At 43.8% G+C, this 22,124-nt stretch overlaps 1 protein-coding gene and 1 non-coding gene across 9 annotated transcripts in view; one reads left to right on the forward strand and one right to left on the reverse strand.

Annotated features, from left to right (window-relative positions):
- Positions 1 to 7,346: 7,346 nt before the first annotated feature.
- On the reverse strand, positions 7,347 to 7,428 carry trnal-uag (transfer RNA leucine (anticodon UAG)). The gene has a single exon. It is a non-coding gene; the product is annotated as a tRNA-Leu (tRNA).
- Positions 7,429 to 7,479: 51 nt separating this feature from the next.
- Positions 7,480 to 22,124, forward strand: part of eef2k (eukaryotic elongation factor 2 kinase) — a 55,181-nt gene continuing 40,536 nt past the window's right edge. For 3 of the 8 annotated variants that reach the window (XM_080206776.1, XM_080206783.1, XM_080206782.1), the window contains exons 1-3: positions 7,480 to 7,591; positions 12,776 to 12,923; positions 20,688 to 20,954. In XM_080206776.1, the coding sequence (XP_080062902.1) occupies positions 20,742 to 20,954 (213 nt within the window). In that variant the 5' untranslated portion in view covers positions 7,480 to 7,591; positions 12,776 to 12,923; positions 20,688 to 20,741. Of the gene's footprint in view, positions 7,592 to 12,775; positions 12,924 to 12,960; positions 13,096 to 17,496; positions 17,796 to 20,687; positions 20,955 to 22,124 lie in introns of those variants that run through there. The other 5 variants (XM_080206778.1, XM_080206779.1, XM_080206780.1 and 2 more) reach the window with 5 other exon arrangements.

The following is a 22,124-nucleotide window of genomic DNA, read 5'->3' on the forward strand; positions in this document are numbered from 1 at the left end:
TGTATATTCATGCTGGCGTTTGCTATAAATGTCCTGTCCGAGTTAAGCAGTCAGCAGCAATTTCTGCTTCTTAAACCGATGAACCTTTACAGCATCATTTGTCTAAATAAAATATATCCCAGAATGTTTTTAATTGTTCAGACAATATTTATCATCGTTGAAGGGATGGATGGTTCATGTGTTTGATCTAAGTAGCAAATAACACAATGTAAATGATTTTAATTTCTACACACACACACACAGATCAGTTGCACTATCAAAGAGTCAGTACAGAAGGGATGCTGCATTATTGGAGGGTTAATACTGAGGGAGTGCTGCACTGTAGAAGGGTCAGTACTGAGGGGGTGCTGCACTGTAGAAGGGTCAGTACTGAAGGGATGTTGCACTATCAGAAGGTCAGTACTGAGGGGGTGCTGCACTGTAGAAGGGTCAGTACTGAAGGGATGTTGCACTATCAGAAGGTCAGTACTGAGGGGGTGTTGCACCATCGGAGGGTCAGGAAGTATCTAAATTGAGGAAATGCTGCACATTGGATGTTCAGTACGCAGAGTGCTGCATTTGTGGAGAGTCAATACAGCAGTGGTTCTGCACTGTTGGAGAATCAGTACTTAGGGATTGCAGCACTGACAAAGAGGGTCAGTACAGAGGGAGGGCTGCACTGTCAGAGGGTCAGTACAGACAGAGTGCTGCACTGTCAGAGGGTCAGTACAGACAGAGTGCTGCACAATCAGAGGGCCAGTACAGAGGGAGTGTTGCACTGATAGAGGGTCAGTACTGAGGGGGTGTTGCACCGTTGGAGGATCAGAAAGTGTTTGAACTGAGGAAATGCTGTACATTGAAGGATCAGTATAGAGGAGATTCTGCACTCTTGGAGACTCAGTACTGAGGGATTGCGGCACTGTCAGAGAGGGTCGGTACAGAGGGAGAACTGTACTGTCCAAGGGTCAGTACAGAGGGACTGCTGCGCTGTTGCAGGGTTGATACAGTGTTATGGTTCGGGTTAGAAACTCCAAAGTGTTTTATGAAGCCTGCCGTAATCATACATTTTGCATCTTGAATTTGGCTAAGCAGGAGGTGTTTCACTTCAGGTATGATTCAAAAGGCCACTAGACAGCTTTTATCAAACAAAGTTTATTTAAGAATGTAGTTAACATGTATAGTAAGAAAATTAGCAAGAACATTTATCAATTACAAATAAGAAACAAAATAATCACCATAATATGTAACCTTAACGAAAAGATATCTTACGTGTTCCAATCACTTGCCATAGACAAAACCCTTTAAACAGCAAATGCAGCAAAGTCTACTGTTCACATGATATTAAGTTGCATTAAGCTGATCTTTCTCTACAACCTAGCTATGACTGTAACACTACATTCTGCACTCTCTCGTTTCCTTCTCAATGAACGATATGCGCAAGGAACAAGACCTTTCACTGTATGTTAAGATATGTGACAATAATAAATCAAATCAAATAATGGAAATTGAGACCTTTGGTTGAAGTCTGCAGTTCTTTGGATTCACTGCTAACAGTTTGTGGACAAAGCAGCACCAGAGACACAGTAGCCCAATGGTAGTACTGCTGCCTCACAGCGCCAGGGACCCGGGTTTGATTCCTGGCTTGGGTCACTGTCTGTGTGGAGTTTGCATGTTCTTCCCGTGTCTGCGTGGTTTTCCTCCGGGTGCTTCAGTTTCCTCCCACATTCTGAAAGATGTGCTGGTTAGGTGCATTGACACTAACAGGCACCAAACTGCGGCGACTAAGGGAATTTCACAGTAATTTCATTGCAGTGTTAATGTGAGCCTTACTTGTGACTAATAAATAAGCTTTAACTTTAACACTCTGGTCCAGCCCCAGTAACAGTAGATTTTCACCCTTCAGGAAAGTAAGAGAATTTCCAAGGAAAAAAAGAAAGAAAATACTTATTTTTAGCTTGCTGTCCCTTCTAAAACTAAAAACTCAAATCCGCAGTTCCAAACTGAAAATGAAAAAGAAACTGTCCAAAAATATATGAACATCCTCCTCACAATGCAGGATTGTAAAACTAATCCCAGAGTAAACACAAACAAGTGAGTTAAGCCACTTAAGTAGCAATAAAGGACACTTCCAGTCAAGCGCCCAACAATGCCAACACTAAAGGCTGTGAGCTGCAGAAATCATGTTTTTTAAAAAAAAAATCTTTCTTAAAGGTACACTAATGTCACAAGAGGGAGTGCTACACTGTCAGAGAGTTAGCACAGAGGGGATTCTGCACTTTCAGAGGGTCAGTGCTGAGGGGGTGCTGCACTGTGAGAGGTCAGTACAGAGAGAATGCTGCACTGTGAGAGGTCAGTACAGAGAGAATGCTGCACTGTTGGAGGGTCAGTACTGAGGGAGTGCTGCGCTGTCAGAGGGTCAGTACTGAGCACTGCACTGTCAGAGGGTCAGTACTGAGGGAGTGCTGCACTGTCAGAGGGTCGGGACAGAGAGAATGCTGCACTGTCAGAGGGTCAGTGCTGAGGGAGTGCTGCACTGTCAGAGGGTCAGTACTGAGCGCTGCACTGTCAGAGGGTCGGTACTGAGGGAGTGCTGCACTGTCAGAGGGTCAGTACTGAGGGAGTGCTGCACTGTCAGAGGGTCAGTACTGAGCACTGCACTGTCAGAGGGTCAGTACTGAGGGAGTGCTGCACTGTCAGAGGGTCGGGACAGAGAGAATGCTGCACTGTCAGAGGGTCAGTGCTGAGGGAGTGCTGCACTGTCAGAGGGTCAGTACTGAGCGCTGCACTGTCAGAGGGTCGGTACTGAGGGAGTGCTGCACTGTCAGAGGGTCAGTACTGAGGGAGTGCTGCACTGTCAGAGGGTCGGGACAGAGAGAATGCTGCACTGTCAGAGGGTCAGTGCTGAAGGAGTGCTGCACTGTCAGAGGGTCAGTACTGAGCGCTGCACTGTCAGAGGGTCGGTACTGAGGGAGTGCTGCACTGTCAGAGGGTCGGGACAGAGAGAATGCTGCACTGTCAGAGGGTCAGTGCTGAAGGAGTGCTGCACTGTCAGAGGGTCAGTACTGAGCGCTGCACTGTCAGAGGGTCGGTACTGAGGGAGTGCTGCACTGTCAGAGGGTCGGGACAGAGAGAATGCTGCACTGTCAGAGGGTCGGGACAGAGAGAATGCTGCACTGTCAGAGGGTCAGTGCTGAGGGAGTGCTGCACTGTCAGAGGGTCGGTACTGAGCGCTGCACTGTCAGAGGGTCGGGACAGAGAGAATGCTGCACTGTCAGAGGGTCAGTGCTGAGGGAGTGCTGCACTGTCAGAGGGTCGGTACTGAGCGCTGCACTGTCAGAGGGTCAGTACTGAGCGCTGCACTGTCAGAGGGTCAGTACTGAGTGCTGCACTGTCAGAGGGTCGGTACTGAGCGCTGCACTGTCAGAGGGTCAGTACTGAGCGCTGCACTGTCAGAGGGTCGGTACTGAGCGCTGCACTGTCAGAGGGTCGGTACTGAGGGAGTGCTACACTGTTGGAAGGCCTGTACTGAGGAACCTCCACATTGTAGGAGAATGAGTACTGAGGGAAGACTGCACTGTGCAGGAGGTGGAGGGCAGGGTGGCAACAGCAGCACTGAGGGAATGCTGCACTGTTTTTGGGAAACAAAGTCTGGAGTACTACTTTCAGAAGTACTATCTTTTGGATGAGAGTTCAACAACTTTAGGCTGTGAATGTTTCTGTTTCCCTGGCATACCCCAATACTAACCATCCGTCCCCCCACATGGCTCCCATTGAGCACAGACTTGGATTTTCGATTCCTATTAACACATTCTCCTGTTCTACCTTTGCCACTATTAACGTTCTTCTGTCCCTAATGCCACCACTAACAGCCCCTTTGTCTCATGTCCATGACAACTTTGCCAATTTCTCCTTAGCTCCAATCTATCAATGACTTTCCATCCTGCCAGCCTCTCCCCTCAGTATGTCAGTCATCACATTTCTAGATCTTCTGGGTTCTGTAGAAGGAACAATGGACTCGTGGGTGCAGTTCTCCCATTCCGCTGTGCTGCCAGGAGACTCACGCAGACTTCCCACTGGGCTCCAGAGCCCCCGAGAGTCTCCCAGCGCTGGATTTCCGGCACCATCAGCTCTGCATCAGAAATCAGCACGGAGCTGCATAAATCATGTTGCTGACAATTTAAATACAATTTAAATCCCGTTAGCAGGCCCGGAGGCTCCCCCCCCCTCTCCATCAGGGGCGGCTCACTCCAGCAGGTTTTATTATAGCTCCCCATAGGAGCCATACCCTGCTGGACTGAAAGGGTGGCATCGAGGCCCACGCCCCCCCCCCCCCCTAGAGGGTCAGGTGTCAAGGGGGTACCCCCGGGCATTACCACTTTGGGGCACAAGCTGGCACTGCCAAAGTGGCAATGCCCAGGGGGTATCTTGGCATTGCCCATGGGCATCGCTAAGACGGTGGGATCTAATAGGGCGGGACCTGATGGGGGGGTGGTCATGGGGATAGGGAGGTCCTGCTGTCATTCTGCATTTGGGCTGAGTGACAGAGGGAGGGAGGCCAGTGATTGGGGCTGGCCATCACTGTGGGTTCAGCCTGCTGGAGGGGAGAGGTCGGGGGCTGCTTGGGGAGGGGATGTTGGGACTGCAGGGTGGGGGATCGCGAGATCAGAGCCCAGGGTGGGGAAATGGGGGGATATCAAGGTGCACTGGCGGTGGGGTCGAAGCTGACCTGGGCATGTTCGAGGGGCCAGCCTTTGGACTGTGGGGTTGGGGGGGTGGGTGCGGTGATGATGTTGGGGGGAGCCAGCGATGAGGGGTTGGAGCGCTGGCCAGCAATCAGGAGGCCGGCAGTGTGAGGCCACTGCGCGTGCGCCAATCTCGATGCTGACAGTTCAGCGCATGCGCACTGCTCCATGTAGCGTATGCTGCCGGCCTCTCCAGTGGGAATAGGTCCCACCCACTGATTTGTGGATTGATTTACGCTGAGGCACTCTGTGATTCATTTTGAAACTCCAGCTGAAAAAATTAATGTGATTTACTCCAGTTTTTATGTGAATTCTACACTTAGAACTTTTTTGGGAGAATCGCCTCCGTGGCGTTTATTGTGTTTCTCTACAGATGCTATCAGACCTGCTGAGTTTATCCAATATTTTCTGTTTTTATGTCCGTTAACTGGGACCCTGTGCATTCTCAGAAAATATCCCAAGGGGGTGTTCTTTTCCAGAGTCTTGGACCAATTCTCAACCAACACCGCTAAAAATAGGTGATCTTCTCATCGTCACATTGCTGTTTATGGGAGCTTGCTGTGTAAAAATTGGTTGCTGTGTTTCCTACATTACAAAAGTGTCAACATTAGTTGGGCTATCTTGTGCTTTTGGAGATCCTGAGGTTGCACACATAACTGTATCAAAATTCAGGCCTTTCATTTTCACTTGAGGATAGCCCAGGAGCAGAGCAAGCAATGGAAAAGGACGGGCTGGGGTTGCAGGTTATCTTGAGTTTGAACATGGATTGTATAACAGGAACTCTGTGACTGCGGACAGGGAGTTGGGCAACAGTGCCCTCTGCTGGAGTCAAAGATGGTCAGTCTGTGAGTTTGAGTTAAAAGGGACAGGCAAAAGGAAAAGAGCAAAAAGTTGGGAGAAAAGCCAATGAAAAGATCAAATTAATTTTAATTTACAATGCTCAACCTTCCTCAAATTACTACTGTTGCCACATAATGAGATGTGCCCTCTTGCCCATCTCCTCCTTTCCCTTATGGCCAGCCCACATCTGCTAATTTTCCTGCTTTCAGTTTGGAATTTCCTTTTTACCTAATTGTGCCAACACTTGCAGTTTATTTTGAGGTTATGTTCTGGAATAAAGACTTCTGTAAAATCATCTGCCTCCTAACCGGGCAAAAAGCTGCAGTTTCTCAATTCTTTCCTTAGAATTGGGTGTAGAAAAGTTGGAAACTTATGCATGAAAGGAGGCCATTCAGCCTCCTGTTGTTCTGTTTTGTTCCCATTGAGCACAGATCTCGGTTTTCTATTCCTATTAACACATTCTGCTGGTCTATCTTTGCCACTGTTAACGCTCTTCCGTTCCTCATGGCACTATAAGCAGCCCCTATGTCTCATGTCCCACGTCCATGACATCTTTGCCAATCTCTCCTTAGCTCAAAAGGGGTATAGGCAAATATTGAAGGGGAATAAATTGCTGGGCTATGTGGAAAGGACTGGATAATAAATAGCACTTGCAGACAGCCAGCATGAACTCTCTGAGTTATAATAATTTTGAGTATCGGTAATAAAATAAATGCTGTCAAAGTTTTCATCTGGCAACTCATCAGGACAACACAAGATATGTGTAAGATAAAAAACTTTGACAAAATATTTTTTCAGGAATACTCAAGTTCTGTGGTATCAAACAATTATTTATAATAATTTTCTAATTATTTCCATGTACTTGTGTTCAGGTGTAATATTAGTTTAGTCTATTTATTAGTATCACAAGTAGGCTTACATTAACATTGTGATGACGTTATTATGAAAATCTCCTCGTCGCCACACTCCGGCACCTGTTTGGGTACACTGAGGGAGAATTTAGCATGTTCATAAGAACATAAGAAATAGGAGCAGGAGTAGGCCATCTGGCCCTTCGAGCCTGCCCCGCCATTCAATAAGATCATGGCTGATCTGTCGTGGCTCAGTTCCACTTTCCGGCCCTCTCCCCATAACCCTTAATCTCCTCTCTTATCAAAAACCCATCAACCCGCTTCTTGAAAATATTTAGCGAGGCAGCCTCCACCACTTCAACGGGTAGAGAATTCCAAAGATTCACCACCCTTTGAGTGAAGAAGTTCCTCCTCAACTCTGTTCTAAAACGCCCCCCCTTTATCTTGAGGCTGTGCCCCCTAGTCCTACTGTCTTTTTTGAGCGGGAAGAGTCTCTCCACCTCTATCCTATCCATCCCATTCATCATCTTATACGTCTCAATGAGATCTCCCCTCATTCTTCTAAACTCCAACGAGTACAAGCCTAGTTTATTCAATGCACCCAATCAGCACATCATTTGAACTGTGAGAGGAAACCGGAGCACCAATAGGAAATCCACGCAGATACGGGGAGAACGTGCCAACTCCACATAGACAAAAGTTAAAGTTTATTTATTAGTCACAAGTTGCCTTCACATTATTAACACTGCAATGAAGTTAGTGAAAATGCCCCCCAAGCTGGAAATCAAACCCAAGTCCCTGGTGTTTTGAAGCAGCAGTGCTAAGATTATTACTGGCTGACTGCGCAATATCATTTTAGCTTTTTTAAAAATAAATTCAAAAGTAAATTATGTAATTCTTTGAAGGGAATATAAATATAAAAAAAAATCCCCTTTGGCAGCGGTGGGATTCGAACCCACGCCATCGAAATGACTGGAGCCTAAATCCAGCGCCTTAGACCACTCGGCCACGCTACCGCGGTGCGAAAGGCGCTTCCCGGCCGCTATTTGCCCGTCTCCGCGCAGCCGCACTGCCTCCCGTCTGAGGTCCTCTTCCCTCTGGTTCGGTTTCCCGCAGGCGGTGGCAGCGCCATTACCGAGCGGCCCGGGACCTTCACCGCTTCAGCTTCGGCCTCGACAGGTTAGGAGGGGTTCGGGGTTTCGCCGGCCGGTTCCCGAAACGCGCGGTTGGGGAGGCGGGCCTGTGAAAGGGGAAGTTCCCCAGGCGCCTGGGGGTGGTGGGGGAGGGGAGGGGTGGTGGGGGAGGGGAGGGAGGGGAGGGGAGGGGGGGGTGTGGGTGGGGCTGTGGGGGGAGAGTTGGGGGATGGAGAGAGGTGTGGGGGGAGGGAGTGGGGGAGACTGGGGGTGGTGGGGGGAGAGTGGGGGTGTGTGTGGGGGGAGGGAGTGGGGGTGTGTGTGTGGGGGGGGAGAGTGGGGGTGTGTGTGGTGGGGGGGAGACTGGGGGTGGTGGGGGGAGAGTGGGGGTGGTGGGGGGAGAGTGAGGGTGTGTGTGGTGGGGGGAGAGTGGGGGTGGTGGGGGGAGAGTGGGGGTGTGTGTGGGGGGGGGGGAGAGTGGGGGTGTGTGTGGGGGGGAGAGTGGGGGTGTGTGTGGGGGGGGGGAGAGTGGGGGTGTGTGTGGGGGGGAGAGTGGGGGTGTGTGTGTGGGGGGGGGAGAGTGGGGGTGTGTGTGTGGGGGGGGGAGAGTGGGGGTGTGTGTGTGGGGGGGGGAGAGTGGGGGTGTGTGTGTGGGGGGGGGAGAGTGGGGGTGTGTGTGTGGGGGGGGGGAGAGTGGGGGTGTGTGTGTGGGGGGGGAGAGTGGGGGTGTGTGTGGGGGGGAGAGTGGGGGTGTGTGTGGGGGGGGGGAGAGTAGGGGTGTGTGTGGGGGGGGGGAGAGTAGGGGGTGGGAGAGAGGGTGAGGGAGTGGGGGAGGGGGAGTAGGGGGAAGGGAGAGGGAGGAGGGGGAGCTGAATGTCAGAGGGGAGGTGAGAATGATATCAAGGCAGCATTTGACCAAGTATGGCACCCAGGTGTCCTAGCAAAACTGGAGTTAATGGGAATCAGGGGGAATACTCTCTGCTGGTTGGAGTCATACCTGGCACAAAGGAAGATGGGACTATTCAGGGATGGTCAGCATGGATTTGTTAAATGAAGATCTTCCCACACAAGTTTGATTTAATTCTCTGAGTGACAAGAAGGGTTGATGAAGGTAGTGCAGTAGATGTTGTGTGCATGCATTTTAGCTAGTCACTTGACATGGTTCCACATAGCAGATTGGTCAAAAAAGTAAATGCCCATGGGATTCAGGATACTGTGACAAACTAGATAGAAAGTTGGCTTAGTAACAGGAAACAAAAGGTAATGGTCGATGGATGCTCTTGCAAATGGAAGGTTTTTCAACTGATATTCCACAGGATTCAGGATTGGCACCCTTACTGTTTGTGTTATATTTTAACAACTTTAACATCAGGGTACGATCGGGAAATTTGAAGATGACACAAAAATTGGCCGAGTAGTGGATAACTATAATCTCCAATGTGTGGTGGAGTGGGCAGTAAAGTGGCAGATGGATTTTAACACACAAGTGTGAGGGCATGCATTTGGGGAGGTCAAACAGTTATAAGGAGTACACAATAAATGGGAATATACTAAGGGGATAGATAAAGTGAGAGATCCTGGCGTACAAGTACACAAGTCTTTAAAAGCAAGCGGTTTAAATAGAAAAAGAAGGCAAATGAAATGCTCTTCTTCAATGGCAGAGGTATAGAATGTAAGAGTAAGGATAGAATGTTGGAACTGTATAAAATACTGGTGAGGTTACAACTGGAACATTGTGTACAATTCTGGTCACCACATTACAGGAAAGATGTATTTTGTCTGGACATTAATGAATCAGTTAAAGATAGCTGGACTTAGGAAACTACTCTGAGGAACTTCTGCAGTGATGTCCATTGCCTTTCTATGTGACAGTTAATCCTGTCTCTCAGGATTGATCCATCTCCAACAAGAGAGGATCTAACCATTTCCCCTCGACATTCAGTGGCATTACCTTGCTGAATCTCCCAATATCAACATCCTGGGGGCTACCATTGACCAGAAACTGAACTGGACTATCCATATAAATACTGTGGCTACCACAGCAGGCCAACGACTAGGAATCTTGCACTTAGTAATTCACCTCCTGACTCCCGAAAGCCTATCTAGCATCTATAGGGCACAAGTCAGGAGTGTAATAAAATACTCCCCACTTGCCTGGATGAGTGCAGCTCTAACAACACTTAAGAAGCTTGACACCATCCAGGACAAAGCAGGCTGCTTGCTTGCTACCACTTCCACAAATATTCAATCCCTCCACCACTGGACAGTGCAGCAGCGTGCACTATTTACAAGATGCGCTGCAGGAACTCAACCAGGCTCCTCATGCAGCACCCTCTAAACCCATGACCACTATCATCAAGGACAAGAGAACAGATACCTGGGAACTCCACAATATGGTTCCCCTCCAAGTCACTCACCATCCTAACTTTAAAATATATTGCTGTTCCCTCACTGTCGCAGGGTCAAAATCCTTGATTGTCCTCCCTTAACAACAATGTAGGTGTACCTAAACTGTGGGACTGCAGTGGTTTAAGAAGGCAGTTCACCACCTTATCAAGAAAAACTAGGGATGGGCAATAAATGCTGGTCTAACCAGCAACACCCACATCCCATAAATTATTTATTAAAAGATGATATGCATTTATGTAGTACCTTTCACAACCACTGAGCATCCCAAAGGACTTTGTGGCCAATTAGGTAATTTTGAAATGTAGCCACTGTTGTAGGAAAAATAACGGTCAATTTGCATGCAGCAAACTCCTACAAACAGCAATGTGATAATTAAGATATCGATTGACTTGGAGACAGGAGTGTTATCAACAGGGCCACTTTAACATGGGCTAACATCCTTTCTTATCCATAATTATTGTTATCTGAACCAGGACTGAGAAAAGAAACATTCAAAATAAGGTAAGGAACAAGAGACCATAGGCTAACTTCAGTGAAAGGAAAATTCAAGAGTCAAGACAAATGTCAGGAAGAACTTCACTCAAACATTGACACTTGGAATGAGCCTTCAGATAGGTTAGTACAGATGAGAACCTTAAACTCATTGAATATTCACTATCATGTAAGAAGTGAGAATTAAAGGGCAAGTATTTTCTCTTCAAATTACAATTCCACATATGCTGTTTGAGACAAAGACCCTTTGGAATAATCATAGAACTACAGAATGATACAGCACAGAAGGAAGCAGTTTGACCTATTTGCCAGTGTCAGCTTCTAGAGCTATACAAGTTGCACTCCCCTCTGTTTCCCCATTGCCCAGGGAAGTTCTTCCTTCAAAGTTTACGTCCATTTCCCTTTCGAAAGCTATTATTGAATCTGTTTCCACCACCCTTTCAGGCAGTATATTCTAGATGACAACAATTTGCTGTGACTGATCTGCCCGCCAGTGGAAAGGGTTTCACTTTATTTATTAATACCTCTATCAAGTTTTCACATAACCTTAAATAAAAACAGAAAATGCTGATAATACCAGTCTGGCAACATCTATGGAGAGAGAAGCAAGTTTAATATTTTGGATTTGTGAACTTTCATCGGAACTCCTTGTAATTTTCTTTGCTGTAAGGACAATAACTTATTGTTGCGAAAGGCACTGTAAATGCAAGATATTTTCTAAAGATGTATATATTTTTAATTAATTTCTGTGGTTACTTACAGTTCAATATTGATATTTGGAAGCTTCAGCAAGTGTCAGGGAGTCATTTTGCTGTTCGTTCAAGATCAAGAGGCTCTTGTGATATACAGAATGGAATCGTTAGCTAAAACAATTTGAAGAAAACATTTATAATTATTTATGTTATATGCCAGGGCAAGAATAAAAATGTCAAGAATGTGGGTTCTCATTTGAGAATGGTGTGAAACAAAAACTTGAAAGTATATCTAGATTAAAAAGGACATACTCTGTTTTATAAAGAAAGGATCTGTCCCCTATTTTCATTCTCACTGGACATGACCTGTACAAAGTGTTTCATTTAGCTCCTGATACCTTTCAGTGTTGCTGTGGGAAAAGAGTGGATTCTTAAGTGACTGTTAACTCAGTGTTAGTGATACTGATGGCAGTTGTTCATTCAGCAGCTATGAATCCTCAATAGCTGAGTGTATGCTGTAAACATAATTAGTTTGAAGAAATGTCAGATAGTAAAATATTCAATGTAGCATTTTTGTTTATGCTTTTGTCAGGACTAGTATTATCTTACTCATTTAGCAATGAGTAGGATTGCAATAATTCATATTTAGGATCTTGTAACTAAAGCATAAATTGCATTTATATGGCACCCTCAGAATAGGAAACCTCCCAAGACACTCTGCAGGATCATTAGCAGATAAAGTTTGACACTGAGTCATGTAAGGAGATATTAGACGCAGGTGATCAAAAGCTTGGGTCAAAGAGGTATGTTTTAAGTAGACTTAAGGAGGGAATTCCAGAGCTTAAGGCATGGCCACCAGTGGAGCAATGAAAATTGGGGATACAATAGACCAGATTTGGAGAAGTGCAGAGATCATGAAAGGGTCTAGGGCTGGAGTTATAGAAATAGCGACCATCTCCTTAAATCATGTTGATCTGTGAACGGATTGGTATCCGGAAATACTTTTCTCCACTCTATTCACTATAGGAAAGTGTTCTTTTGGTTGTGTTAATCCTTGTAGTCAAAAAGACTACATAGTTACAGAGCAGAATAAGGAATGGTGTCTTATTTTATAGGAATTAGGAACAGGAGTAAGCTATTCAACCTCTCGAACCTGCTTCTCCATCATTCCTGGCTGATTGATTGCAACACAATAACCTTTTACCACCCCTTGCTTATTAAGAATCTGTCTAGCTCTGCATAAAAATATTCAAAGACTGTGCTCCCACAGCTTTTTTGAGGAACAGCCATATGAGAGAAAAATATATCCTCATCGCTGTCCTGAACGGGCAACTTGTTATTTTTAAACAGTGACTAGATTCTCCCAGAAGAAGAAACATCCTCACCACATCCACCTTGTCAAGACCCCTCGGGATCTTGTGTGTTTCCATTTGTGTATTACAGCTGTTTGTGTTGTTAACACCCATGGTAGTTGATGTAAACCTCCATCCAGAGAAATAAAAATACAAAATGTTGGAAATACTCAGCAGATGAGGCAGCATCTGAGGAGAGAGAAAAGAATTAATATTTCATGTTGGTGATCTTCTAAAGAATATTGGCTATAGCACCTAACCAGGGCTATTTGTTTTACATTACAGGAGCTTGTTTCCACTTGAGGAGCAGGGAGCACTGATTTCTGATGATGGCCTCAGAGTTGCTTCAACTTCCCAATTTGCTCATGTTGATGTCTAACCAATGTGAGCTGCTTGTTGAAGGCATCCTGTGATCCGTGCAGTCACTGGTGCTGTGAGTTTGACTTTGCTCTGCTCTAATAACCAATGGAACTGACTTCTGTGGAACAAAACTCTGGCATAGACCAGTGCGATGTAATTCTGTGCATTAATTTGTTGATGAAAGCAAAATACTGCAGATGCTGGAAATCTGAATGAAGAGAGAAGATGCCGGAAATATTTAGTAGGTCAGGTAGCTTCTCTGGAGAGAGAATCAGCATTGTTACAGATCTGATGAAAGGACACTGAGCTGAACCACTAACTCTGTTTCTTTTTGAACCGCTACTATTTCCTGCATTTTCTGTTTGTAATAACTTTGCTGAGTTTGGCCGTGGCCAGTTTGTAACTGGTAGCATTTGAGGATTGCATTGGCTGTTGGTCTTTTGGTTCATATTTTTAATTTTATTCACAAAGCAAGGCTGTTTAAGTTTTTATTTTTTGGGGGTAAGAGTTTAGTAACAACTACAGCACACTTCTAGGCACATTAATGTTTGACATTTGAAACACACTCTCCAAGAGGTCACAGATTCTGGCCTGGTGTCTTATCTGAACATGGTGTGCAGCTGTGACATTTGAACTTCTTGTCTCATGCTGTATCTTTCATCCTTATGCCGAGACCATTAAGAATAGTGAATGTAGCTAAATGAATATATGAGATAAATTCTAGCGATTGTACAAAGCAGGGAGTTTTAGCTTTGAATATAATATTGTTTAGTCTGACAAAGATTTTAGCACGTGTATAATTCAGAATAGCATTACAGGGAATGGGGCAGATTTGCTGATTTTCCTTAAGTGAAGGGATTATACACACAAATTTGCATTTCTATACTGTTTTTAATGTAATAAATTTTATAGGAATTAGGAACAGGAGTAAGCTATTCAACCTTTTAATGCAGTCCTTAGACTGCACATATTAAAGGAGCATGACCAAACAAAATTTAACACCAAGGCACATAAGCAGGTATTAAAATGTATGGTCAGTGAGGTAGGTTTACAGGAGAATGGTAAAGGAAGAAAGAAATGGAGAGGTTTAAGAAGGGGATTCCAAAGGTTAGGACTAAGGCAGCTGACAGCACAGCTGCTCATGGTGGGGTAATGGAAATTGAGAATGCACAAGGGGTTTGGAATTGAAGCAATGCATAGATCTCACAGGCACGTAGGGCTGGTGGAGATGGCGAGGAGCAAGGCCGTAAAGGGATTCAAAAAACAGGATAAATATTTTAAGATTGAGTTTTTAACACATCAGTGTGTGTACTCCTTGGAAATAATGAGGCCAGTAGGAATGATAGTCAGTTTTATATGCCTTATGTATTTCTTCATTGAAGCTACGCTGCCTGATAACTGTATATATGATATATAGTATCACAGTCCTGTGTGGCAGAACTGCAGCAGATTGCCAGACAGCTTAAAAATATGAGTGCTTAGGAACACAGGATATAGGAGCAGAAGTAGGCCATTCAACTCTTCAAGCCTGCTCCACCATTCGATAAGATCATGGCTGATCTGCTTATGGTTTCAACTGCACTTTCCTGTCTGCTCCCCATAACCCTTAACTCCCATCAAAAATGTAATTCAGTTTTTAAGTAAATTCAATGACATAGCCTCCACTGCTTTCTGAGGAAGAGAATTCCACAGACTAACGAACTTCAGAAAATATTTCTCTTCATCTCTGTTTTAAAAGTGAGACCTTCTAATTGTGCTCCCTAGTTCTTGTCTCCTCCACAAAAGGAAACATCTGCCAGGTATCCACCCTAACCCTTAGGATCTTATATATTTCAATAAGATCACCCCTCATTCTTCTAAACTCCAATGGGTATAGACCCAGCCTCTTTACAGGAATGGGTTGAGTGAACTTTCTCTGAACTGCTTCTAATGCAGTTATATCCTTCTTCAAATAAGGAGACCAAAACCATCCCGAGTGCTCCCAATGTGTTCTCACTAATGCCCTATGCAGCTTGCATTTGTAAAACTATAGAAAAGTTACATTGCAGAAAGATGCCATTTAGCCCATTCTGTGCTCTGGTCTAAAAAGAGAAAAAAATGAGCCACCTATTTTAATCCCACTTTCCAGCATTTGCTCTGTTTTCTTGCAGATTACAGCACTTCAGATGCAGATCCAGATACCTTTAACATGAGTTCAGCATTTCAGCCTCAATGACCAATTTAGGCAGAAAATTTCAGATGCTCACAACCTTGAGTGAAAAGGTTTTTCATCATGTCTCCTCTAATCCTTCTACCAAGCACCTTTAATCTATGCTCCCTGGTAATTGACCTCTCAGATAGGGAAACAAGTCTGTCCTGTGTACTCTGGCTAGGTCCCTCATAATTTTGTACACATCAATTAGGTCTCCCTTTAGGTTCCTCTGTACTAAGAAAAGCGGCCCTGGCCTATCCAGTCTCTCCTCGTAGTTGCAATTTTCAACTGGCAACAACCTTGTAAATCTCCTTTGTACTTTTCAAGAACAGTTATGTCCTTCCTGTTTGTAATTTTGTCCTTTCTGTTTGTAATTTTTATTAATGATCTGGATGAGGGTATAGTTCGGTGGATTAGTAAATTTGCTGATGACACCAAAGTCGGAGGTGTGGTAGATTGTGAGGAAGGGTGTCATAGTTTGCAGGAAGACTTGGACAGGTTGCAGAGCTGGGCTGAGAGGTGGCGGATGGAGTTTAATGCGGAGAAGTGTGAGGTAATTCACTTTGGTAGGAATAACAGATGTGTTGCGTATAGGGCTAACGGGAGGACTTTGAATAGTGTGGATGAACAGAGGGATCTAGGTGTATGTGTACATAGCTCCCTGAAAGTTGGGAATCAAGTAGATAGGGTTGTTAAGAAGGCATACGGTGTCTTGGTGTTTATTGGTAGGGGGATTGAATTTAGGAGTCGCAGTGTCATGTTGCAACTGTACACAACTCTGGTGCGGCCGCACTTGGAATACTGTGTGCAGTTCTGGTCCCCACATTACAGGAAGGATGTGGAGGCTTTGGAGAGGGTGCAGAGGAGGTTTACCAGGATGTTGCCTGGTATGGAGGGGAGGTCCTATGAGGAGAGACTGAGGGATTTGGGGTTGTTTTCGCTGGAAAGAAGGCGGCTAAGAGGGGATCTTATTGAAACATATAAGATGACTAGAGGTTTAGATAGGGTGGACAGTGATAGCCTTTTTCCTCGGATGGAGAAAGCTAGCACGAGGGGGCATGGCTTTAAATTAAGGGGGGGTAGTTATAGGACGGATGTCAGGGGTAGGTTCTTTACCCAGAGGGTGGTGAGGGATTGGAATGCCCTGCCTGCTGTGGTTGTAAATGCGCCTAGTTTGGGGGCGTTTAAGAGATCCGTGGATAGGTTTATGGACGAAAAGGGATTGGTTTAGATTAGAGGGTCATTGTTTTTTTAACTGGTCGGCGCAACATCATGGGCCGAAGGGCCTGTTCTGCGCTGTTATGTTCTATGTTCCTGTAGTGTGGTGACCAGCAATGTACACGACTCCCAACTGTGATCTAACCAGCCTTTTATGGAGTTCCATCATTATATCCCTGCTTTTATATTCAATATCTCTCCCAATAGAGTAAAGCATTCTATATTCTTTCTTGACCACATTGTCTACCTGTGCTGCCACCTTTCAGGACTTGTGGTTATACACTCTAGGATTTCCCACTTCCTCAATCCTTCTCAATATCTTTCCATTTATTGAATATTCCCTCGCTTTGTTTGCCTTCCCCAAATGCATTACCTTACTTTTCCAGATTGAATTCTGTTTGTCACTTCTCTTCCCACTCAACAAAACCGTTGACATCATTCTGGATTCAACAGCTATCACAATCAACTACACAGCCATTTTTATCTTTGGTGTTTATGGCAACTCCAGGATGCCTCACTAAATTAACAGTCAATGCAGTCATTGACATGGCATAGCAAGATCCCAAAAGAAGAACCTATCTGTTTTGTGATGTTGACTGAGAGAAAAATAGCCAGGACACTGGTCTTCTTGGAAATTGTGTGATAGTAAAGATCTGTGATGCATACCCATGAGAGCAGTCAGGGCTTGGGTTTAATCCCCTCACCCAAAATACGGGTTACAACTTTATTTATACTTAATTGGTGGTAAAATGCTTTGGGACGTTTTGGGAAATTGTGAAAGGTGCTATATAAATTCAATTTTTTAACACCAAAGGAAACCCTTCTGGCAGTGCCAATAATAATAATTATGGTTTGTTTAAACTGCAATTTAAGGGGCCTTGGTTTCACGGAAATTTATTTTGCCAAGCCTTTGTTGATGAGTTTAATTTAAACTATAATGTAATGTGCAAGTACAGTGCATTTTACATGGTTATGTGGCGTGGTAAGTTTGAAAAGAACCTTTTCATGAGACAAGTTCCATTAATTTGCTGCTTACAGTATATGTCTTTGGGGGTAGCAGTAAGCATTGCACTGGTCTTTTATTTAAGTGCAGCTCAACAACACTTGAGGCTGTTGCTCCTGTTTATGTTCAGATACAGGCTGGCTGTGGGAGGGTATGAAATGTTCTCGCTGGAGTCGTGTGTACGTGCAATGAAGCTAGCACGCTGTGGAGTGAGTACATTTGCTGAAGCCAAGCCCCCTCACTGGGCGGGACAGCAGCCGTGTGAGTGATGAGGGGACATTTGAATGTCTCTCCCTGCCTTCCGAGTCAACTTGCAAGCAGACCCTCTTTGACAGTAGGCGTTCAAGTATTTGGGGATTTAATGAAACTGCCCAGTCTTTTGCATCAGCTGCATTTGCTTGTCGGGTTCTAAGGCGGAGTTAAGTGATTGTCGCTTTCAAATCTGCTGCCACGTTGTCGGCCGCTTTTGTATCAATTTATTATTTGCGGATTTTTTTGGTCGATTGCAACCGCCTTTGGAAGCGGTGTATTGAGTAAGTATATAATATGGACGTAATCTATCGTGAAATGCATAAACAGGTTTGGGTATTATCTCTGCACTATGAACAAGGGAATAGGATATGCAAACAAAATAATCACCAGTTTCTGGCACATGCCACAGTACCACTGAAGCAAAATGTTATTCAAAAATAGGGAGTAGTGAAATATTTCAAACAGGCAGCAATTCTTGGCTTGGCGTTTAAAGGCTGCACCAAGTGGTACCAGCTTTAAAAACAGGAATAGCATTTGTCACTTGTATTTAAGTATGATATTACAAATACATTTGCGATTTGTGTTTATGTTGCGTTTCAGTATTAGTTACTAGTTAGGCAGAGGTATTTAGTTTGTCAAAAAGAAGTTGAGAGGAGCCTTGATGCAACTCCTTTGGGGCTGCAATATGGTTGTAAACAGGTTACCTCATTCCGATAGCCAGTATAAAACTAGAGAGTGTGTAACAAAACTGGTAATCTCGCACCACTCCCAAGTATTTATCTGGCTTGGAATACACCCCTGTCAGAGTATTGTTATTGATTAACTGCAGTGAGAAAGGAGCTGCAGAATGTCTGACAGAAACTTAAGTGGAGTATTTGGAATAGAAATTAGAAGGCTAAAAGATGAGGTGAAATTGAAGAAAATAGAAGTTATATTTAATTATTTCATCTATATAATTCAATTATGAGTGGAGTATTCAATGCTGAAGGCAACATTAAGTTGTTGCCTGGCTTCTGTTGCACAGACAAATGTCCTTGAAGAATTTTGAAGATAATGTTGCAAGAATATCTGTTGGTGAATGTGGGTAAAGACTCATCCTAACTCGAAATTTAGCTCTATTCTCTCACCATGGATGCTGTCAGACCTGCTGAGAATTTGCAGCATTTTTCTATTTTTTTGTTTCAAATTTCAGCATCCACAGTATTTTCCTTTTATAATATGAACAAAACCCTAGGGTCTGAATGCCTATATCCTGGGGTGCTGAGATCAGAAATAAATCCTATTCCTGTAGCAGCTTTCATTACCTCAATGGTCTGCAGTAGTTTGCAGCCATTCAGAAGACTACAGCAGCCAGTTTACACACAGCTTGGTCCCGTAAACACTGATACATTAATTAACTAGATAATCTGTTTTTGTTGTGGATGGTTGAAGGAAAATATGACATCCACCTGAGAGGGTACATGGGACCTTAAAGTCTCATATGAAGGTCATTGCTTCTGACAGAGGAGCCCTCTCTCAGTCTACACTGTGGTGCTGGATTAGATTACATGCTAGAGTGGGGCTTGAACACACAACTTCCTGACTGCAATAAGAGTGCTATGATTGAAACATACGTGACACCTCTCTCTTTGGAACAGCTCCATAGAGACAATTTGTGGGGCACTATATACTGTCGTAAGAACATCGCTGGCTTCCAGTAATTTTCGAGTGTAGGAAATGGACAAACATTGTACCAATATACTTTAAAGGTGGAACAGATATAATGCAGGAAGTAATAGGCCATTTGACTAACAAAAATAACAGGTAAAGTAATGAATGCTGTTATTTGATTTATTATTGTCACATGTATTAGTATTGTCACATGTATTAGTTTCTTGTGCACTATACAGACAAATCATACATAGAGAAGGAAAAGTGAGTGCAGAATGTAGTGTTACAGTCATAGTGATGGTGTAGAGAAAGATCAACTTAACATAAAGTCCATTCAAAAGTCTGATGACAGCAGAGAAGAAGCTGTTGTTGATCTGGACACCTAAATATTTGAAGTGCTTGACCATTTCTACTTTGTCCTCATTAATGAAGACAGGGGCATGTTCTCCTTTACACTTCCTGAAGTCAATGACAATCTCAGATAGTTGTCGACTTCCTGAGGTTGATGACTATCTTCTTTGTTCTCTTGACGTTGAAAGAGAGATTATTGTCATCAAACTAGTTCACCAGATTCTCTATCTCTTTCCTGTACTCCGTCTTGTCATTGTTTGAGATCCAACCCATTAACATGCAAATTGGCTTTATGTTGTCAGAGATTCTGGAGAACTGCTTCACATTGTAGGTGATATTTCAGGTGCTGTTGGCTACATACTGCCTTTACCGTGTTGGCGATGAAGGCAAAACCTACTGCTCCTTGACACCAGTTCTTCCGCTACCCACTATACAGTCAGGGTGATTGTGATGACTTCTCCCGAATGCTGCTTGGTGAAGTCTCTGCAGCCTTGCTGAATGTTGTTCTCTGGTTTGTCTCTGGAGGGGTTCTTCCTCTACCCACTATACAGTTGAGGAAGTGGCTTCAAAAAACATCTTTAAAGTTTTCTTATAGTAGCTGAGTGCTTCATTCTGTAATGAGAAGTTCCAGAAATTGAATATATGCTCTCTGTTTGGGACATTTGCAAGCTGGAGCATCACTAGGTTCTTAATGTACTTTATTGATTTATAGCTGCACTTCTTTACTCCCTCAGTCACATATTGAGGCTTCTGCCAGCTGTCACCCAGCCTCACTGGTTTCAGTTAACAAGTTTTGATTATTCAGCAAACTGGACTGTCCTGCCCTTCTGGGAGGAGTAGGTTGTGTGATAGAGAGCAGCATGTAAGGGAAGGTAAAAATAAAAGAATACAGTTGTTACATTAACAGATGGATTTGGAATTAATTTAATATGCCTATGTGATTGGATGATGATGATTGGAAAAAGAGCGTGTGTAAATATTTTGACTATTCCTCCCAAAGAACCAGAAATTAAAACAAAAGAGTAACTGTATAACACATGCAAACTTTAAACAAAAACATACATGCACTCACTGAAACTTTTAAGGTCTTAACATTGCACTTTCTAGCTTTTTAAAGTTCAAAAAATTGTGTTGCAAATGGATGCTGAGACAATCTGTTTACTTTGTAACAGGTGAACCTACTTTGCAAAACAAAGCTGTAAGACTGGGGACATTAACAGTTAATTATGGCAGAGGACGATCTGATCTTTGCCATAGAAGGAGTTGGCAGTGGAAATAGAGATTTGAGAGAAGATAGTGATGATGATGAACAGTACCTGATTTGCTCCATTACGGATTATGATGACCATAAACCAAGTAAGATCTGCAACCACAATTTTATGAAGAACAATTTTTGTGAAACCTCCAGCTCCCCTAGAAAGTCATCTTTTAATGTTAAGGTATGGTTTGTTGATTCCTCATTTTTGCTTTTTTTTCTCACCCCTGACTGGTACATTCCATGCGTGATTACTAAAATATATTGCTTGTGGTATTAAAAAGCATTTAATGCAATCAATGAGAGCCTTGTACGAGTATTTGCAAAGGTTTATACCATTATAAACAACCATGTTGTAACCTGCAAGGCTATGGACCAGGTGTTGAAAAATGGGATTAAAATAAGTGGCTAGACCATTTTTGGTCTTTTCTGGTCAGCACAGACATGAAGGACTGAATGTCTTCTTTCTTCACTTTTCTATGATTCTGTTGTTCAATGTTTTCATTTATTGCAGCAAATGTGTTTTAGTAATGTGGCATTTGCAATATTTTTTCATATAGGGTGGGTGGATTGGCCATTATAGATTGCACCTTAGTGTCTAGGAGGATTAGCAGGGTAAATACATGGGGTTCTGGGATAGGGCTTGGGTGGGATTGTTTTCAGTGCAGGCTTGATGGACCGAATGGTCTCCTTCTGCACTGTAGGGTTCCTGTGATTCTATGAAAAACTGAGACTTTGTTGTACGTTATGCTCGTTTTGGTTCCTTGCAATTGCAAAGATTAGAGAACGTTCATTTTAATGAGCCTGATATCCAGGTTTAGATGTTTACAGGTAGGCCTGTCAGTAATTAGGGGGGATAGTGGCAGTGTGAAAGTGTCACTGGACTAATAGGAGAACTGGACTAGGCTGATGCTTATGGGATAGAGGTTCAAATCACACTGTGGCAGCTAGTGGAATTTAAATTCAGTAAATAAATCTGCAATATAAAGCTAGTTCAGTAATGGTGCCCATTACAACAGTTGTTGCAAGAACCCATTTTGTTTACTAATGTCCTTTAGGGAAGGAAATCTGCCATCCTCACCAAGTCTGAGCAATTCTAGACTCTCAGTTAAGTGTTTAACTCTTAACACCCCCTTCAAAATGGCTTAGCAAGCCACTCACTAAAGCTAGTGATGCCCAAACACTGTAAAAGAATAAACAAAAATAATTTTTTTGTTGGAATTGATGAGTTTAGTTGTACTGTATCCTTAGCAAGAAATTGCACTGTAGGGTATTATTAAGAAACACTCGTATAGAATTCCATTTTTTTTTAGAAGACACCAACATACTTGAAGTAAATTCATAAGTTAGTAGC

This window comes from Carcharhinus amblyrhynchos, chromosome 18, assembly GCF_965287045.1.
Source record: "Carcharhinus amblyrhynchos chromosome 18, sCarAmb.v2.hapA, whole genome shotgun sequence".
NCBI lineage: Eukaryota > Metazoa > Chordata > Chondrichthyes > Carcharhiniformes > Carcharhinidae > Carcharhinus > Carcharhinus amblyrhynchos.